Source organism: Galleria mellonella, unplaced genomic scaffold, assembly GCF_026898425.1.
Source record: "Galleria mellonella isolate WM207_F2 unplaced genomic scaffold, CSIRO_AGI_GalMel_v1 utg64, whole genome shotgun sequence".
Lineage (NCBI taxonomy): Eukaryota > Metazoa > Arthropoda > Insecta > Lepidoptera > Pyralidae > Galleria > Galleria mellonella.
In genome coordinates this window covers 4,414,609-4,435,332 of record NW_026442133.1, presented here as the reverse complement: position 1 = coordinate 4,435,332, position 20,724 = coordinate 4,414,609, and the positions used below count along the sequence as shown (strand labels likewise).

General features: G+C 31.3%; 1 protein-coding gene across 1 annotated transcript; it reads right to left on the bottom strand.

The window, feature by feature from the left end:
* Positions 1-2,543: 2,543 nt before the first annotated feature.
* Positions 2,544-20,348, bottom strand: LOC113512402 (phosphatidylinositol 3-kinase regulatory subunit gamma). The gene is made up of 4 exons (XM_026896282.3): positions 19,743-20,348; positions 14,937-15,635; positions 11,450-11,746; positions 2,544-10,252 (listed from the first exon to the last, which is right to left on the bottom strand). Exons 1-4 carry the CDS (start codon positions 19,820-19,822, stop codon positions 10,081-10,083), a joined length of 1,248 nt encoding a protein of 415 aa, XP_026752083.1. The 5' UTR covers positions 19,823-20,348; the 3' UTR covers positions 2,544-10,080.
* Positions 20,349-20,724: the final 376 nt, after the last annotated feature.

Sequence of the window (20,724 nt, the reverse complement as noted above, 5' to 3'; positions counted from 1 at the left end):
ATAGGTATATGGACGTTAGACATGATTTTAATCTTGTCCATATTTATCTTAACACCTACCTGTTTAGAAGCACCATTGAGGTCATTAAGCATAGTATTCAAATCCTTCAAAGATTCCGCCATCACTACTATGTCATCGGCAAAACGAAGATGAATGATGTACTCCTCATTAATATTTATAGCATATCTTTACCCTGGCCTTGTCTTACACCTTTCTGCACTGAGATGATTTAATATTATAATATAATATAAATAATAATAATAATAAATAATATAAATACACATCCACACTTTAATATACGTATGGTCTATTTAATACTAATGGAGGGACTACAGACCGTTCATGTCTCGATCGAATCAAAAGCTTTTTCATAGTTCACAAACACCAGACAGTGGCAGATTACACTCTTTGGTCTTCTATGTAAAATATAATCTGCCGTAGCTAATGTATGTTGTCTATGGTGCTAAGCCCTTTCGGCATCAGTCCTCAAAGTTCGCGTATTGTATCTTGCCAGGTCCAATCGTCTTGGTTGGTAGCGGAACCTCTACCGGAGATTCTTAGCTCCGCCGTTACCGTGTCCGGTACTTTGGTCAGGAATTACGGAGCCGCCGAGGACTAAGGGCCGTTTTCTCTAGGTGTTTACCGTTGGGGGATTTTGCCACGCTTGGCAGGCGGGTTGGCAGCCACAGTTAGATCTGTGTTGACGTTACAAGACATTGTTGCCCATCCCTCGACCATAAGTTCCCTTAGTCGCCTCTTACGACACCCAGTTATTTAAGTTTTATATTTAAATATCTTAAGGGGTATACAGATTTGCAAATTTTTACTTGTCTTTAAAATGATCTATGGACTTCAAAAAAATTTTTAATGATTTGATGCAGAGATATCGTCGATCAAAGGAAATAACACGATTTTAAGTTTGACAATGGTTTTTTACTCGAAAAACATTGATTTCTGTCAGAAATTACCGAACAAGCAACTTTTTTATTTGTATTCATTTTTTCAAGTCCAAAATGTTTTTTTAGCGATAATGATTAATAATAATAACATTTCTTTTATTTAAAGTTATAAATAAATTTAGTACTTTTTAATTAAAAGAAATTTTTTACGTCTTAACAATATTCTACTTTTATAAAAAAATTGTTGATATTTTGTCCAGTTTAATCACTTTTATTTTTAATGTCATTTTAAAAATTAATTTTAATAAAGTTGATATATCTATATATCATGTAGTTAATATATATTATGGTGCAATAAAGAGTTAAATAAATAAATATACTCCAGCCCCCTTCATAAGGTCGACTAATTTTATCGTTGAAATACACATTATAAACTAGCAAAACAGTTAAAAAAATATTAATTTTTTTCATTTATTTATTCTTTGATTTTTTTTTATTTAATTAAAAACATTAAAAAAACTGGATTTTTTAGTACCACTTGAACCTCTTGGGCTTGTGTGTGATACTTTACATTTCGTTCTCAATGTCAATTTACATTAATATTCTGCTGTTTTAGCAAGGTTGGACAGTAAATAAAGCTTTCAGTTTAAACTTTATGTTCATTATTTATAGTATTGAATTTTACCATTTAGAGACAGGTAAATGTAGGTACACAGATAATATTGCAGTTAAAAAAAACCTGTATTTTCAGATTTATTGATATTTCTTGTTGAAAATCACCCAAAATTTGGAATTTTAATATCTATTCCTTAATTTTCGCGAGTAGTGTATATTTGATGACAGGCTAATCAAACTACAAAAGGATTAAGTTGGCAACACACAACGTAATATTTACCTGCCGGCCGGTGAATCAAAATTACTTTAAGTACTAAAATTTTCATCTAGAAGAAATTGGGAAATCCGTCCAAGCGGAGCTTCGTTTCGCTGACTAAATTTTAATATTTTTTTTATAATGCGCGCCATTTTTCAATGTTGCAATTTATTAGATTAAAAAATTCTCGGATATAAATAGATCAACTTGCATTTTTATTACTCAAGTTGATTTAACTCGGTGGATGGGTATCTACTTGCGACAGAATAAGAAATATAATAACCAATTAACCTGTATTCATATTCACCTATCATCTCTTACTGATGCTCCACCAGTGTATACTGATAGCGAAAGTAGGGTTGATTTCATTTTAACCCATTAAAAAAACTATCCATCGTACAACGCAGTCATTTTATCATCTCTAGATTTCTTAGCGCCCCTAGTCCACCATTACTTTGAAGGAAGGGTTTGTTATGCATAATAATGGGGTCTAATAACCCCATTGCTAACACAATACTCTATCAGGTCGAACTCCACACGGTTCCCCCTGGAAACCATAGTGGTTAATTCTTGAATTCTTCACGATGGGCTAAGTAACCTGCTTTCATCCTCACCTATAATCACTCACTGGTGTCTTGCCAGTGTAAACCGATAACTCAGGCAGAGCTACCATTCAATTAACAATCATAAGCTAATTCACCGTCACTGTGATTGGGGGCCGTATTTTTTGAATAGTCGCCACGCCTGGCAGGCAAGAAATTAAACAAAATACCTATTGCTCATCCACAGTATCTTTCTTTATTAACACTTATTAAAATGCTACTATTACAATTGTTACAAAATGGCGACAGTTTGTCTTACCTATGAATTATGCATTCAGATTTAGTTATCGTCGATTTTAAATTAGCAAGTACGAGCTTCTACAACCACGATAAATTGCATAAAAACATACAGGTTAGAAAACAAACAACTCATGAGATCAATATTTGCGATAACCACCTATAATTTTATTACTAAGCGACTTATATTGAACTAAAACTCGAAACAATAATTTATAATTCTGCATTCTAATTAGCATTCGTACATCAAAATTAATGCAAAAATAATTCCAATCTCATAATTTAACTCACTTCTTATATTTACATGCTCGTAGACTTGTTTATGAGGCAAAAGTATTTTACTTGGGGACTCCATTACTATCCACAATTTTTTAAATACTCATAACAACATAAAATAATCTTTATAATTGCTCACGCTATATATCACTCTCAAAATTCAGTTCACAATCAGACCTCCTTGTATAACATATCATAGATCCAATGAGTCTCAGCCGAGCAACTTACTGACCCTTAAATCTAATAATAACGTAAATAATATACTTATTTATATGATACATAATAACGTACATATCTAAAGAACTATTTATTTCATTCTTAAGAACAATATTTATATTAACATTTGGGCATGTATTTGTGATATTAAGTAGTACATAATAATTATGTTTTAATAATATGAGCATTTCCATTCCAGTTGAATAAAATAAAAAGAAATTGCTCAATAAATAAAAGTTCATAAACCAAAAATTTTATAAGGCAATAAATATTGTGAGTTCTCAATGTGCGGTATTCTTCAGTGATAAGGTGTTTAACACAGGGTGATTTCGGTGCCGTGCTTTGCCAAAGAATAGATCCATACCTTCTAGACAAAGTACAAACGAATGTATTGATAGAACTATATATAGAAATATATATTCTTATCGCTAATGAGTCCATAATGAAATAGAATTTGATAGCGACGTGCGCCGTCTTGTTTTTTCCCATGTGGACGCTGACCGACGCAATTCTATCGATAAATTCGTTTGTATCTTATGCCCTCATGGCAGATTCGCGGCAAACCGCGGGCGGGAGCCACTTAGTTGATGCATCTGGTATACAAAAATTCGGCGATTTACGTACAATCTAGTGAAATGTTCCACAGCCGTCTATTGCATACTGTATCAAGCGCCTTATCTGCGCACTCATTAATATTTTGCACTGCGCCATAAGAGTCAGCATTGACCGACACGAATATATGTGTTAAACCGTAAAGAACCACACAACAACACTGCAAATTATAATGAAATTCGCAACGAGCGAATTCGCACGACCGTTGAATGTTTGGACGCGTATTTGTTATTAGTCAAGTATAAATATATTAAATTTCTACAGCGTACACACACGCACCCTCTCCTCTCTCACTCCACAAGACTAGACGCTGCAAGCGAATATTTCAATTCCCAGATCATGGCGTGATATCTCTTAGTGATTACTTGCTCAGTGATTCTAAACATACCTCAAGGAAAGTGGATATTAGATTCGTTGTATATTATAGATAGATAGATAGATAGATACTCTTTATATTATATGAAGTAATAATGATGGATGACGACAGAAACGGATCATATCAGCTGTAGACCTTACTGTAAGACCTTGTAAATCAGATATTTAATTTAGAAAATAAATACATAACATTCTGTAAAAATAAAGGTTGTAATACAGCTCAAAATTTAAATAATAATTATATAAATATTTTCATAGAGATGAAATTCTTAAAATTTTGCCAAATTATTAAGTTGCTTAAAAATCTTATTTATGTTCAAAATTATTATAAAAAATCAGGCACTTTGTGATTCTTCAAATCTGAACTTAATATAATACATTCCGCAACCGTCGTATAATTGTACTTACAATACTTAATTCAGACTGATATGAAGGACTATAAGCCTTCTCTTCAGTTTAAAGTTTGGACGATTTGAGTGGATTTAGCTGTATGCCAAGGTTTTTTCACACAACGTTAGCAGGACCGCATATGTTTTATACATAGCGTTATATACAAATACCCATAGATATCTTAATGCAATTAATTGAAGAAGCGCGCCCTGCGTGCAGTATCATGTGAAAGAACCTCAAAGGAGATCGCCTACAGCGACATTTGCTGCCATTCAGTAGCGATACAATCCATCGATCTTCTGCGATTTATCGATTGCGAGCGGCATCGTTACTGTATTAGATCCTCTAGACAAATGTCAAGCAAATTCGTCGATGGAATCGACATCGCTAGCGAGTCCGTGAGTTGAAATGAGACATCAGTTCTATCTCACGGACTCACTAGCGATATCGATTCCATCGACGAATTCGCTTGCCACTTGTCTAGAGGACCCGTGCTGCACTGCGTCTATATCGATACCGTATCGCGATGGTCGCGATGCAAAATCGTAATTACGTGGGTGAAAGCATACAACCAGCGACAGCATCGCAACTGTATCGCGGTCCTTTTTGTCTGTATTGAATCGCTGCAAAAAAATCGCGATGGACGACCTTTCTAAGGTTTGAGAATCATAAAGTGTTCTATTTTTAGCGATATTTCTTTGCACGACAAGACGTTATTTCAATTTTATGTTTTCAATATTATTATACAAATTCAGGCCCAATACTCGAATTACAACTTTTTAAAAAAATAATTATTTTCTTTTCTTAAAAAATAGAAAATTTACAAATGTTTCATTTGTCAAGTCTAGAGCAATAGTAATTACTGGAAATCAGACCTACAGAAACATAGACCATGAAAATGTTTATATTTTCAGTCAGACGTCAAGTGATTATTTACTTACAATACTTACAGCACTAGTTTAATATTGTTGTTGGCAATAAATGATTGCATCATTGTAAGGAAATAATACTTTCAGTGTTGGGATAAAATGTACGAATGCATGCATAGTTGTAGAATGATTTTGAAAATAAGGTACTTAAGGTTATGTTGGTATATTTTATGAATTAAATTTGTTAGTCCTACCTATTCTACATTTACAAACTTACTCGTACCATGCTCCTCCCTCGTTAAAGGCAATTCAATAATTCCAAACAGTTAAATACACAAATACAATTAATTGACGAACCATAAGTTATAATTATAAAAAATATCAGTACTTAAACGTACCATAATAATGACGCTTTCAGACGTAAGTCTATAATAGTTTTGTTGTATGTTTTACCAAAACCAAAATAAAAAACTGTAATTAAGGTTCCGTAGCCATTTTATAAGATTTTTATTTAATCGTAATATAATAAAATTTTTTAAACGTTAAGCTCTAAATTACTATAAAAGATACTCAATGCTGATTCCGAAATTCTATTTTGCTGTCTGGAAATTCATTAAATAATTAGAAAAAATACAGAAATATCTAAGATCAAATCTTTTTAAAATTATGCGACCAAGGTGGGCGGGAATAAATAATTTGACTAAAAAATTTACCATCAAAATCAGTCAAAAATTATTAATTCATAGATGCTAAACTCAAAAGTCTGTTAAAAACTTCTGTTATCATTGAATTTATCATGTGACGCATTTACCCTATTGAATGTCATTTTAATTACGATAATTGGAGATTTTTTGTCTGAAAATTTCATCTTTGTGGAATCTGTTAATTTAAATTGTTTCGTAAAAGTTATTTACTCAAAATTATATGAGTGAAAGTGGGTTTTGATTATTGACTACGGAACTCTAAATAGTACTTACAAAGACGGCCATTTTAGTAAAACACGTAATTTTTGCACCAATGTTTCAAACAAAATTTTGGTAGACATTATACCAATTGGGAATTGAAATAAACTAAACAATTTTTGTTGTTGTATTAGATTAATGAAAACATTTTTGATATCCACGCAATCTTAGACATATGCAAGACAATGGGGCCGATTCTGAGGCGTAAACTAAATCCAATAATTTAATTTGATAATTTCGCGGAATTATTGTTTTATAAAACTAAAATTATAATTATGTTGATTTATATCTATTAGAATATTAGTTTATATTGATTCTTTGAACAAAAATTTCGCTGTAGTATCAAATTTAAATTTTAGCGATATATTTAGAGATATGGCGTCTCAGAACAGTGAATTATCATAATCGACAATATATATATGTATAAAATGTATGCAAATTCTGTCGTCTTCAGAATTCAAAAAGCCTGGCATCTTTAGTCTTTCCAAAAGTAGAACAATTTATCTGAAGCAACAACGATAAAAAATATGACAAATTCATTTAACTGACTCGGAGATGACGAGGAAGCAAAATAACTTCATTGTGTAATATGGACCTGTGTAGATGAGGGGCGATTTTAGACAAATGTTTTGCTCATCAAAATAGAACACATATGAACGACACTTTTATTTTGCCGTGAAACGGCACAACACGAAGTTATCGTTACGATGTCACGGCGAAGCAATTTATGAAGACGTTTTTAATTTCTGTGCACAATTACATAGACGTACACGGCATGACGATATCTTGGACGGAAAACTAAAAATGTCTCCATTCAATTAGATAAGTTATGCTAAAAATCTGCCGTGCCATATTACGGTAAATTATAAAAGCATTCACATAATTGCTTTGCGAAACTTGATCTTTCATGGTCAAAAATCCTTCCTCTCCGCAACACCTTATATTAGGCCTATCATGCGAATAATAGGCTCTTTCTTTCTCTCGCTCTCTCTCTCTCTATCACACACAAAACCAGAAAATGTTCTGGATACATTATATCGTAAACTACATAATACATCTGGGTACAGTTATCAAGTGTATGCAACATACACAATTATTAATTACTATCACATATAATATATTCGTGACCACTAATTACCCAGTATTGAGTCTGTATTTTTATAATTCGGACCCCATATTTGTCTATGGAACCTGATCAACATGGTAAGCTTGGAATGAACAAAATAAATATATCACTATACATACAACTTGTGATCCTTAACTACAGAACTACTTTATATTAAGCACATTAAATCTACATATTATGTAATTTATAACATGATTATTATTAAGTATGTGGTAGATTACAGACTCAATACAAGGTTATAAATAGAGGAAGATTGACTACTTTGAATGGGAATCCATTCAAAATAACACTCTCGACAGTCTCCATTTTGACCATTGTATAATCATCACTTATCATTTTCGAATCATTTGATCCACAAAGGCCCCTAATCCTTCTACCACAAAGCTAATGCTATAATATATAGACAAAAAAGACAAAAAGTGGATTATAATACGTACTTGAATTGAATTATAATAAAAAATATATAATAATGGGGACAATTTTACGAAATGATAAACAACTAAACAGATAAATGATTACAAGATTTTGTTCTATCAAAAAAAGAACCAACTTTAAACGGTACACAATTAATAAAAGACTAATAGTGAATAACTAAAAACGAACTTTGATGATTGCATAATTTCACAGATTGATATAACTAGCTAGTTGATTAAAATTATTTTGTTAATTTCGTTACTGTATGCATGTGACTGCCAACATTTGAGGGCTGGCTACTATTTATTGAACTTCAATAGACCTAGACAGTGTACAAAGCGACCGTAACAATATACGACGTTAGGTTACTACGAGTATTAATATTAGTAGAAGTTCTGCAACTTTCCCTAGTAGTCATAAATCTCCGACTATTATTTACTTTACGCTCATGTTGCGACACGTCTTTCACCTTTAAACGGGGAATCATCAGGCAATTAATACATTGTTGCTCATAGCCTAGTGTTGACTGTTCGGCGCCCAGACTGCGCATAATTCATTATCGGCCGCATTGCCGTATATTCAATCAATCGGGTATAGAGACAGTAGCTCAACAAAATATTGTTAACATTCCTTCCATGTTGTAAATGGTAACATACCCACACCGCAAAGCGTTCAAATCCCATTGAAACGAGTTGTCAAAAACACAGAAAGTATTTTTTCAACTTAGTAATAATTTAGAATTCCCAAATTTAGGGATACACATTAAAATATCTTTAAACTAATGCTAATATTTTACTGTAATGGGTGTTATCTTGCGGAAGCCAATATCACTAGTTATTCGAATAAAATTATTTTGTTTAATTCTGCTACTATTAGTGTGTATATGACTACCAATATAAGAATAGTAGTCAATCTTTGAGTGTTGGCAGTTACACACATACTAATGGTGATATTAAACAAAGAAATTCTAATCGAATAACCAGCAAACAATTGCAGACAAATAGTCAACATCTTTGTTTATAATCGATTGAAAGTTGAATTTTAAATAATTGTGACATTACATATTAAACATTAATATGTATAATTATTATATTAAGTACTTGTTGACAAGTTCATAATATTAATATTATAAATCAGAATATTGTATATAATAATCAAATACACTTTACTATGTAGTTTTTATAATCTGTGCATTTTAACCACTTTCTGTCCTTTTATCCTTAAGGAAGATCAATTTAGATTGTAATAAGATAGTAATCATAATTTAGAATATATTTCTGAATCAATTAATAGAAATTCTAATAAATCCTATAGGTACATACATATATGTAAAAAAATGTTTTCGATATAAAGGCCTTTTTCCAAAATCTGATTAACAAAAACGAAATTATCACATTATTATCACAAATATGAAGAACTAAAAAGATAATATTTATGCCATAATTACAATTCAAAATTAGTGCCCGCAGCTCTGCTTGGGGAAAGCTAATCAGTCTGTTTGATAGTTATTACAATTGAATGCCCCACATAAACCATTATGAACAATAACTATCATCTACTTAGATCAACCTTACCCAGCAGTCACCGTATACTGTGTGCACAGAGGTACACACAAAATATGTTATATTGGCTCTCTATTGATAAATAAAAATACAGATATACGACATAGGGCATTGTGACATACCATCCAGATGCCCTGTCATATTTTATACAGCACTCCAGCATATTATCAAAACACACCTTACAATTATGTAAATCACATTGATGTAACATGCATACTCTGCACACAAACTCTGTTAGATCAAAATGTGTACAATTTGCACCCCCATCCAATTAAACCATTCAGATCAAAATATGCTGTAGTTTTAATAAATCTTTACATTTCATTTTATATTGCAAAATATAGTTTTTGTTTAATATATTAAATATAGAATAGAAGTATAATCTCACAGGAAATATATTATTATACATAATGGTAAATAAAGTAAATATTATAAACTTTTTGTTTTAAACCAATAAAAATTCTAGATATGAATATTTATAGGACACTGGGATTTCTTTTTAAATTTAAAAATCCATACACCTTTGGTTTTTTCATAAATACGCAGACAAAATCTGACAATCCAAAGACGCGACATAATCGACTTCCGCCAATCATTCTATTCACAGAATAGAAGAGAAGAGAAGTACGCGGTATAATTGGGAGCAACACTATCTCTTTTCACATAATGTCAAGTATCCATATTTGTACCTTGTGCTCTTACTGTTGTACCTTGGGCCTTCTCTTTATCTGGTTTTTTTACCAAATCAGCATACACAGGATACTTCAAAGTTGTTTTCAACTGTTCATTGTGTTCTTCCAGTGAATTTACAGCGTAATGTAGTACAAGCTCATTTAACGTTCTGAAATATATAGAATAATAAGTATGAGATAATTCCTTTTTGTACAGGAATACATAAATCAATTAAACATAAATATGTTATTAACTAAACCTACCAACTAAATGTTATTGTAATATTATAACCACAACCTCAATATGTGGATTTTTTGCATTTTCACTATTTAAATATTATCCAAATTGGAAAAATTAATCACTTTTATGAGGAGTCTTGATATTAATTTTGCAAACTTAATAACTGTATGTAAACAAAAATGAATAATACATAATTTTTACAAAAAATGCCCAAAAATTTATAATGCCAATAATAAAAATAAAATTAGTAATTATTTTTATAATACCTATCATGACAGTAAAAATGATGACCGGTATTATAAAAAAATGAATAAAAAATATGTTGGTTACAACCATACAATAAACACACAGTAACAACAGGCATCAACATCACTCATTATTTTTGTAAACAAATAGAATAGAAATCATCTTTATTCAAATAGATTTGTTTACAAGCTCTTTTAAATGGATTTTTTTTACGATTTTATTGCTGAGTTCTGAATATATCCGTTGAGAACCCACAAGAAACTCAATAGTAACTCTTTTTAATTTGTTTATGTACAAAATCATTTTACGTTTATATGGGTACTGTGACTATAATCAGACCAGTATTTAGAAGAAGCACCCGTTCACGACTATGACGAATAAGCTAGGCAACATTGCGCTCAACCATATTTTAGAGAGTTCAATGAGCTGGCCTACCACGCCACCACCAGTCTGGACTTTATAGTGAGCATGACTAGCTGAAAGTCACTTGAATATATCATGCATACAATTTAAATCAATATTAATTAATTAAAGCTGTGACACTCAGTTTTTGGAAGAAGCAAAACATGAAGAGTGCCATAAGTGTAACATTTGTGTTCGTAATTCATGGAATAAAATGTGTAAGTATACAAAAATATTCACAGGTTTTGCACGGTAAAATGTACCTTATGACAACGCCTTAATACTCATCCTTTGACTTAGAGAACGCGAACGATGTACATTAGCGGGTTAATAAGTGACGTAGGTGTCGAATTATTCATATCTATAGCATATGCAACGATTACCACTTTCCGTGGTAATTCCGCGAGTTGTCAGTTTATGTACCATTTCTACAATTAATAAAGAAAAATTCAACCACTTAGTTTTTTATATTACTTACTTATATACATTATAAGGTTCCGCAAATCCAAAACCTCTTTCAGTCCTAAATATAATGCAGTGATACACCATATTATTGCAGCATATCGAAAGAGCTAGTTGGCCTGTAGAATTTGGACGAATTAAGAATGTGCCTTGAGGTTTTCCTTGAAGAAGTTTCTCCGCTTTTTCTCTTGAACAGTTTTCTACTTTCCATGTAATTGGTTCACGGTGAGCATATAATTCTTCCAATTCTTCTGTGTTATCATTTTCAAGAGCTTGTAAATATTCAACAGTTTTGCCACGTTTTAATAATGACCTGAAAACAATATTTTCTCATTTAGTTTCTTGATTCTTAGATTGTACAAATCTATTTTAAAAACCAACATTCCAAAATGTAGTTTCGGTTTGTTACAGTTCAGTCAAAATTTGTACCGCAAGTGGGTGAAACCAAAACCCAAATAGAAAGTTGGGTCGGACACTAATTTAGTCAAGTTTAAAGTTGATTGTAATAGCTTGTATTAATAACATTAATGAGGATAGTTTACATAAAAAGACATTTTGATTTCTAGTTATACTACTTTTAAACGATCGCTCAAGCTTGATTTTCTGATCGCTAGTTTATAACTCGTGCGGTCTCATACGAAAACAAGCTGGATCGGTTTCCTTATTCGCTTATATTATTCAAAAATGGATTTTTAATATCATTAGATTAGTCATGACAGCCTAAGTATAAAATGATAAATAATATAAATAAAACACTCTTATTACATTGAGGATAATAACAATACTAAATGTTCTTTAGTGTTTTTTTATTTGTATGATTTGTTATTGTCTCATAGCATCCCTGTATTTTCAGCGGCTGGATAAATTTGATATGGATAAATGCAGATTGGAACCCCACATAAAACAAATATTTGTATTAAATAAATAAAGAAAAATATTTTTATTAATACGTTTAGCGTAAGCATGTTTAATAGTATTTTTTAAGATTCTATCGCCTAATACGAATTGCAATTTCAGCTAAGAAAAATGGGGAAGCCATTAATGAATGAATGAATGAATGACTGAAAATGTATTTCAATTATCCATAACACTTACATATACTTAGCTTACAAGTAATAACAACATAAAAAAAATATATATATAGAAAAAGAAAGTTTACATTTATATATAAAGAGTAGTTGAAATCAGTCAGTGTTATGGTAATGAAAAAGGATGCCAATTCAGCTTAAAGTTCCTGCAAAAGCAGAAACGCTGATTTTCAATTAGCACCTCATCACCTAGTCCGGTCCATCAAGATCGTGAATCGACATTCAGAGTAACACAATATACAAACATGCGCAAAACAATAGGTAAAAAACAAAAATATCAGTAAACAAAGAAAAACAAGAACAAAAAAGTTTTCGACCCTATGTGTAGAATAAAACAAATATCCAAGCCTTGACAATAGCTGTACGAAAATTCACAAATTACATTATTTTTAAATACAAAATCTATAAGCATAATATAAACATATTATACCATACACAATATATATACATATACACACACACACACACATGCACGCACGCACGCACGCACTCACGCACGCACGCTAACCCGCCCGCCCGCCCGCCCTCACGCACGCACGCACGCATTCAAGGAGCACAGTTGAAGTACTATGACCCTTGCGAAATCCAGATTGCACGATTAGCAAGATATTATTCTTTTGGAGGTAATTCATTAATTGTGAATGCACTTCTTTTTCTAGTATTTTTGATAATAATGGTAAGATACTAATTCCTCTTAAGTCCTTAAATCCCATAAGTGCAGACGTCTTAGGTATTGGATTTACAATTGCATTTTTCCAAAGCGTTGGGAATACACCAGTGGACAAGGACCTATTAATGATGGCTATAATAATCCGTAGAGTTTGTGGCAAAGTTAGTATTAAAATATCTAGAGAAATACCATCAATTCCCTGAGCATTTGATTTAATACTCATTATATGTTTAGCAATCGTATCTTCACTGACCCGTTTAATTTCAAAACTAAATTTATTAAAACGATGAAACTCAAAAAATGTTAAATCGGAAAGTGAAACAGAATTAGAACCAGGTAATTTTAGAAAGAAGTAATTGATGTCACCAGGATCTAATAGGTGATCAGGCAGTTCATTCTTATCATTATTAAGCACTATATTCTCTTTAACAGATTTCCAAATTTTTTTGGGATCTTTATATTTGTTATTGTTGATACAGTGCGTAAAATAAGCTTGTTTCTCTCTTTCAAGACTAGATGCCATCAATTTTTTCAAATCTAAATAATATTTATGTGCGTCCAATTTTGTTTTTCTGTATTTAGCGTGAGTCTCATTCCTCATTTGTATCATTTGTAGTATTGTGTCCGTTATCGACGGGTATTTTTTTTGTTTAATAAATCTTTTCCTAATAGGGGCATGGGTATTAAATAGGTCCAACAAACACTTGACTTGACTAACTGTTGCAGCTGCGTGTAATACATAAAGTCATTAAATTTTATAGCAGAGACATTATTCGTGTTAAGCAAGTTAATGTTAAAATCTCTCAACAAAACAAGACTGTCACAATAACCAAAACTAAAGATAGACGCAGTGATAGCGTCAAGAAATATGTCGACTGCAACCCAATCGGGACGGTAAGCAGTACCAACTACTATTCGTTTGCCATTCATAGTTAAAGAAATCCACATCTGCTCAATACTGGCGGGCAGATGCGCAACTACACATTCTGTCAAATTTCGGTGAATATAAAACCCTACCCCACTGCCACGGCTACGCCCGGTGGTGGTCGGCCGCGGAACGTGACGCATTCGATACCCGCCTACGCGTGGGGCAAGTAACTCTTCTCCCTTGCGCAACCAGGTCTCGTTTATGGCTACAATGTCCGGTTTCTGTTTTTCAATTAATGTTAATTGAAAAAGAGAAACCGGAATATGAATAGATTTGTCTTGCCCCGTCCCTAGGGAACCTACGTTAATCAAACCAAGCTTAAGAAATTTAATAGACGCCATTTTATAGTGTTTATAGCATTACTGTATGTAATGAAATAAGTTGAGTTACACAAGTTATAATTTTCTTGTATATAATAACTATTACAAATAGCATATTAATAAAGACTACCAACAATCGCAATATCTTTAATAGTCCAGCAGTGTACCAGCAGCAGTTCTCAACCATATTCAGGAATATTATGTGTTCATATGAGCCTTTTTACATACCTACCTATATTCGTATTTAAATGTAGTGAGTTGTAACAAAATACGTTATAGGTATACGTTCGCTCACGTATCGCGCGTTTTTCATCCTGCTGTATCAAAAGCACTAAAATTTCGTTATTTTATGTCTAATTTATATAATTATTTCATATTTGTTGATATTTTTAGGGTTATAAATATGCGTACTAAACAAAAGATGTGACTGATCTTCACTATATCTAATAAAAAGAAATAATAATAATAGAAAACAGAACAATGAAAAATATACTTACATTTTACAACGTTCTTTCATTCGATAAAGGATTATAATTTTTGATTTAAGCTTATAAATTTGTCGTTCAAGATCCAAATTAGAATGCACTGCCTCTTTTAATATGTCGTTAAGTTTTAATTTTGCTCTTGTTAATTCAGACACTCGTAATAGTAACAGCTTGTTATTCTCTATTAAATCATTCCTTTCATGTGGTTGGACATCTGCCATCATTTTCTCTTGTAACTTAAGGTGATCGTCACAAATCCTGAGACTTTCTTTAAAAGAATCGAGAGCTTGTCTTTTACATTTAACTTCTTCTCTTAGCTTCATGTACTTACAAGAACGATCATGAAAGTCTTTAGTTTTAGCCATATATTCTTCATGTACTCTTTTATATTCAGCTTCTAGATTCTCATCACTCACATTTTCACCACCATCATATTCTGGTAGTCTGGATAGTGGATACATAAGTTTGATGTCCAGACTGTTGTTACAGTGTCCCAATGAGTATTCTGTATAAAATTTGACAAGATCCACAACAGATTTGAACTCAAAAGGTTCACAAAATCCATATCGGCCATCTTGATTATATATTTTAATCAGTTTGTTTGTGCCTCCTTTACGAACAGTCAATGTGTATCCGCCATCTTTATTTGATGCATTACGAACTAAAAATGTACCATCACAAGAATCCCGAAGTTTTTCCGCAGCTTCATCTCTGCAACAAAAAGTGCTAAATCAGAAAAATGAAGTATACCTTGCATATAATTAAAACATATATATCAGGTAGATTTTTTTTTAAATGCTGTTCATCTCTTTGTTCGTGTTTCTACCGTGAAGCAGTTGTGTTTGCATGGCTGTGTTTCGGTTTGAAGGGTGGGATATGGCGTGAATTTACAGGGTACAGAGGAATAACACCTGAGTCCTCAGGAATGGCAACGCTTGGGGGGTATCATGGGCGAAACAGTACACTCTGTTATGTCCATGGCACTGGTCATGTCTATAGGCGACGGTTACTACTTTCTATGAGGTGGGCCGTCAGCTTGTTTGCCATTCTAAGTTGTATAAAAAAAAAATTATAAATTTTTTTATTCAGACGAGTTGGGGGCAATGCTGCTATTCATCAGATGATATCAGATTGCTGTTAATTTCGTAGTACGAAAGTAATACACAATAAAGCTATGAGATGTCATAAATGTAAATATAATGGACTTGGGTAGATGTAATCGTGTATAGAGTATTATCATAGTCTTTTTTATTCAAGGGAAACAAAATCCTTTCCCTTCCCCCACCATTTATCATGTCGTAAACATTTAACAATAAAAAGCGATCTCTTCTATGATTAAAGTTATTTCAATCGAAATAAAATTAAAATTAATTAATAATGTGGGAACACAAACGAAGCAAATTGGTTCAGAATTTGCGATATGATGGCGTAACATAGTCACAGAAAGATTCAGAGCAATTGAGAACCTCCATCTTCTGGCAGTCGCTAAGAGAAAGGATAGAAGAATTAAATTATTAATACAATATATCAACCGTTAACTATCCACTGTATACATAGGCCTTCCGCATAAGGAGAGTTTTGCCAGTAGTTGTTACACAGTTAGGCTTTCATGATGTTTTAAAAGGAACGCTGCTACCTATTCCTCGACAATTAAGGAAGTAGTAGTTAGGAGTAACTCATTCTACGCCGGGATCACACAGCTAATAAAAGAACTAAATAAATAGAGGCAATTTGTTGAAAAAAGTTTCAATTTGACAGCACAAATCCCATTTTAAAAAAAAATTGAATTTGACACAAAAATCCCTATTACAAAATGATCCGCCATTTATTAAATTCATTTGTTACAAAAAATGTGATAAATGAAGAACCGCTCGACCGATTTTGTGCAAACTTCACATAAACCATCTAGTAAATATCGGACTATTTACTAGATGGTTTATGTGAAGTCTAAACATTTGGTTTGGATAGATGAGCCCGTTCTTGAGTTATAAAATTACAACGAAAAGTGGCATTAATTTTTATATATAAATAAACGACACAATTTCCCCATATTATATATGAACTCTAAATGACGTCAACAACATCCTCAACGACCTCATCAATCGTATTTCTTACATTATTGTCACACCCATATTGATTAGCTTGAGAAAACTAGAAAGTATCCACTAATATGTGTAACTAGGAGAACTTGTGTCATGATATCTAATCAGGACAAAAGCGGAGGAGGAATTGCAAGAAATGGTGTGCGGAACCATTACTAGTAATATAGCTTTTGTTCGGTCAACTTTCACATGGCCCTCGAACTTAATACTATATACTAGATAATTTGTTACAATGAACCAAATGACTTCGTTTTCACATGTGATTTACCCATATCTCGCGTATTAATTTACGCTGATCCCTAACTGATAGAGATCAGCGTAAATTAATAGTAGGATGGTTATCATTCTATTTTCATCCAAAAAAGAAAAAAAAATCTGAAAAACTACAGCTTCAAAATACTTCAAAAATTATAAATAGATATCAAGTTCAATCAATGAGTGCCAACCAATGATAAATCATGGTACTGAAATTTAGTCTTGCATTGCAAGATTTATGAAAAAGCAAATTGATTATTGATGAGATATGGATAGAAATACGGTTGGAATTTCACTAAATGAATTATAAAATTCAAAATGATGACTACCCCAAAAAAAAACATAGTAACCAACATAATTCACATGATTAGTAAGACAATCTGCAAAAGGTTATGTGGATCATACACTTAAAAAAAATCTTAATCAATAAGGATAAAAAGGAGTGAAACTTTCGGAAGTGGAAAACATTTGAAGATGGTTTATTGTGGAAATATGTGAACCAGTTAAATATGAGGAAATATGTAAATGATCCAATACTCTCACGCCGAATGTTCTACAGATAAAATAATTTATAAAACGGTTTTTGATTTCATTAATAATTTAAATTTATTTAAATTAGAAATTATGAGATAAAGAGAACTTATGTAAAAATATGTTTATTGTATTTCTTATATGAAATAAATTAAATATATATTTAATAATAATTATAACTGCAATGAATGCAATCCTTGGCATCCGTCCTAATATTGCAAATGTGAATGTGAGTTTGTTTGTTACTTTATAGTACCTTAAGGGCTAAATCAATCACTATGAATTTTGGTGTACACAGACTACTCAAGATGGAGAAGAATATAGGCTACTTTTTTATCATAATCAATAAACAAAGTTTTCAATTAACAATACATTTCTATTGTAATAAAAGTCAGCCCACAATATTCAAAACTATCCAAAATTTCATATTGACAGCTTTAATAATTGCAGAGATATTGCTCTGTGACAAACAAACAGATGGATAGACAGATAAAATAACACCATAAAGGATCTTTTACATTATTTTAACATGGAACCCTAAAAACAATAAAGAATTAATAACTATAGCAATGATTAGCATTTTTGAAACAGGTTATTGCTAAAGATTTCCTTCTAAAAAAATAGCTTTTATAATATTATAGTGAAAAAAAATTACACACTGATAATGATGTCACTTATATTATCTATCTTCATTTAATACTATCTATTAAGGAGAACTTTTCATTGTCACCTGCTGTGTTCAGTAAAATACAGAGTACTCTTATCTATTAGTTTTCTGCAATCCTACTAATATTATAAATGTGAAAATTTGTATAAGTGAATATTTTGTCTGTTAATATATACAATAGTACATATTATTCAATCACACTTAAATAGCTAGGCAGATTTAAAGAAAATTTAGCATACAGGTAAGTTACATTATAATTTAACACATAATAATACACTAATGGAAAAAATTAATTGATCAAAAAAAATCCAATTTTTAGGTGATTTTCAATAGGCTGTAACTTGGAGAAAAATCATCGTATAGACATTTGAAAAAGCTAACTGTAGCTAAGTGTCTAGTTTTTGGGTCTAAACTCGAAAAATGTGATCCTTTAATTTTTTCCAAAAAATTTATCGAGTAAAACAAAGAAACGGCTGAATGGATTAAAGTGAAACTTTGTGAGGTTTTTGTGGGTATATTGAACTGTAAAAGTTATACGTAATATTAGGGGTTTCCTCAATATTTTCGATTTAGCTCTTTACTTTCCAAAAAAACCACTAAAAGCCCTATTATTGTTGCATTTTCAAAAACATGTCAAGAATGAAAAAAATTCAAAATCACCTATTTGAATTTTTTTTTAACACTTCATTTTTTCCATTAGTGTATAATATATATAAATAAGGAAAGCCATGGAAATCAGCTAGCATATTTTAATAATTATAATAATAGCATAAACAATCTTAGTACATAGATATTTATGTTTTATTATAAAAATAAGTGTATATATAATTAGTAATAAATGAAGAATTTAAAAAGGCAAGCATTTACAACAAAGTTACTATGTGTTTAATAAATATTATATGTATAATAAACTAATTTATATAAATAATTTTAAAAATCAGGATATTTCTCAAATTATAAATTTCTTATAAACACTGCAATATATTTGGAATTTACAAATATTTCATGTTAATAATGATTCATAAAAGTATGTCAGATGTTCCAAGTTACAATTCTATATTATTATTATAAAAAAAATGAGCAGTTACACTAGACTCTAGGTCCTTATTGGATGTCAATTATAAATACAGCTAATAGTAATGAGTTAACTTTTATAAGATTGGGAATGCTTGGAAATGGGAAGTAATCTAGTTCTATTTATGAATGAGAATGAATTAAGATCAGTGAATACTAATTAAGATTTCTAAAATCATAAAAACTTACCGAGTAATATCGCCCCAGTACCATTCGGCGTTCTCCAGACTGTCGTCGGCCGAATCATGAGGAGCACCTATTTCGACCATTGTTTCATTATTTTTTTTATTCTTACGCTATTAAAACGTTTAATTGGCTTCGAAACGAAATTATAATCAATAAATATCAAAGAAATTTAACGATATTAATGATCAAGGTTCCACAAATTCAGAGCGGCTTCGATAACAGACTTCCGCGTTTTTTGAGGTTACACATCTAACATTCTCTTCAATGTATACTTTAAACATCATTTGTATATTTGAGTCAAATTAAACATTTTTATTTTAAAATAACAATACACTTCTAATCAAGTTAATATATAAAAGTTCACAACTGAAGCTAACTAGATCACAAAGGAAATGGGCGAGTTTGTGGACTGTTGCTATGGCACTTGACGTGTCCTAAATCTTCAAGGTAATGCCATCTTAGTTAGTTCAGTTCATGAAAATACATAAATTATAAGTAGATAATAATTATAATTAATACAAAAATAGTTTAAAAACAGTTTATAAAAATTAAAGGTATCCATTTAGCACTGCCAAAAACGATCCGCCATCACTGTGACGAATGATTGACAGCTGACATTACAACAGAACAGACAACAAATTGTAAAACTGTACAGAGTACTTTTATACTGTGTATATAATAAACTAGGAAAAGCATTATGTAGTCATTTATAGTGGCAGGTAATATTCTTGATCTATGAAAGATATACAACGCCATAGATATTTAAATAGAGGCAATAGATAATGTTAAACATTTTGTATGGGTATCGGCTGTCGGCGTCTAAGAACAAGTGTCGTCATAAAGATTTCTGAATAAAATAGATGGAATCCATATAGTGTCTTGCGCATCATATTTACGACATTGCCAATGTATTAGAGAGGGATAATCATATAATTCTGAATAATCCATAGTGGTCTAATTCATCAAGATATGTCTAAAAATTCCG

Excerpts from the sequence above, each read along its gene's own strand:
- LOC113512402 (XM_026896282.3), bottom strand. The coding sequence starts at position 19,822 with ATGGTCGAAATAGGTGCTCCTCATGATTCGGCCGACGACAGTCTGGAG. Across the intron at positions 15,636-19,742 it reads TACTGGGGCGATATTACTCG|AGATGAAGCTGCGGAAAAAC; the intron begins GTAAGTTTTTAT and ends TTTTTGTTGCAG. Across the intron at positions 11,747-14,936 it reads ATGAAAGAACGTTGTAAAAT|GTCATTATTAAAACGTGGCA; the intron begins GTAAGTATATTT and ends TATTGTTTTCAG.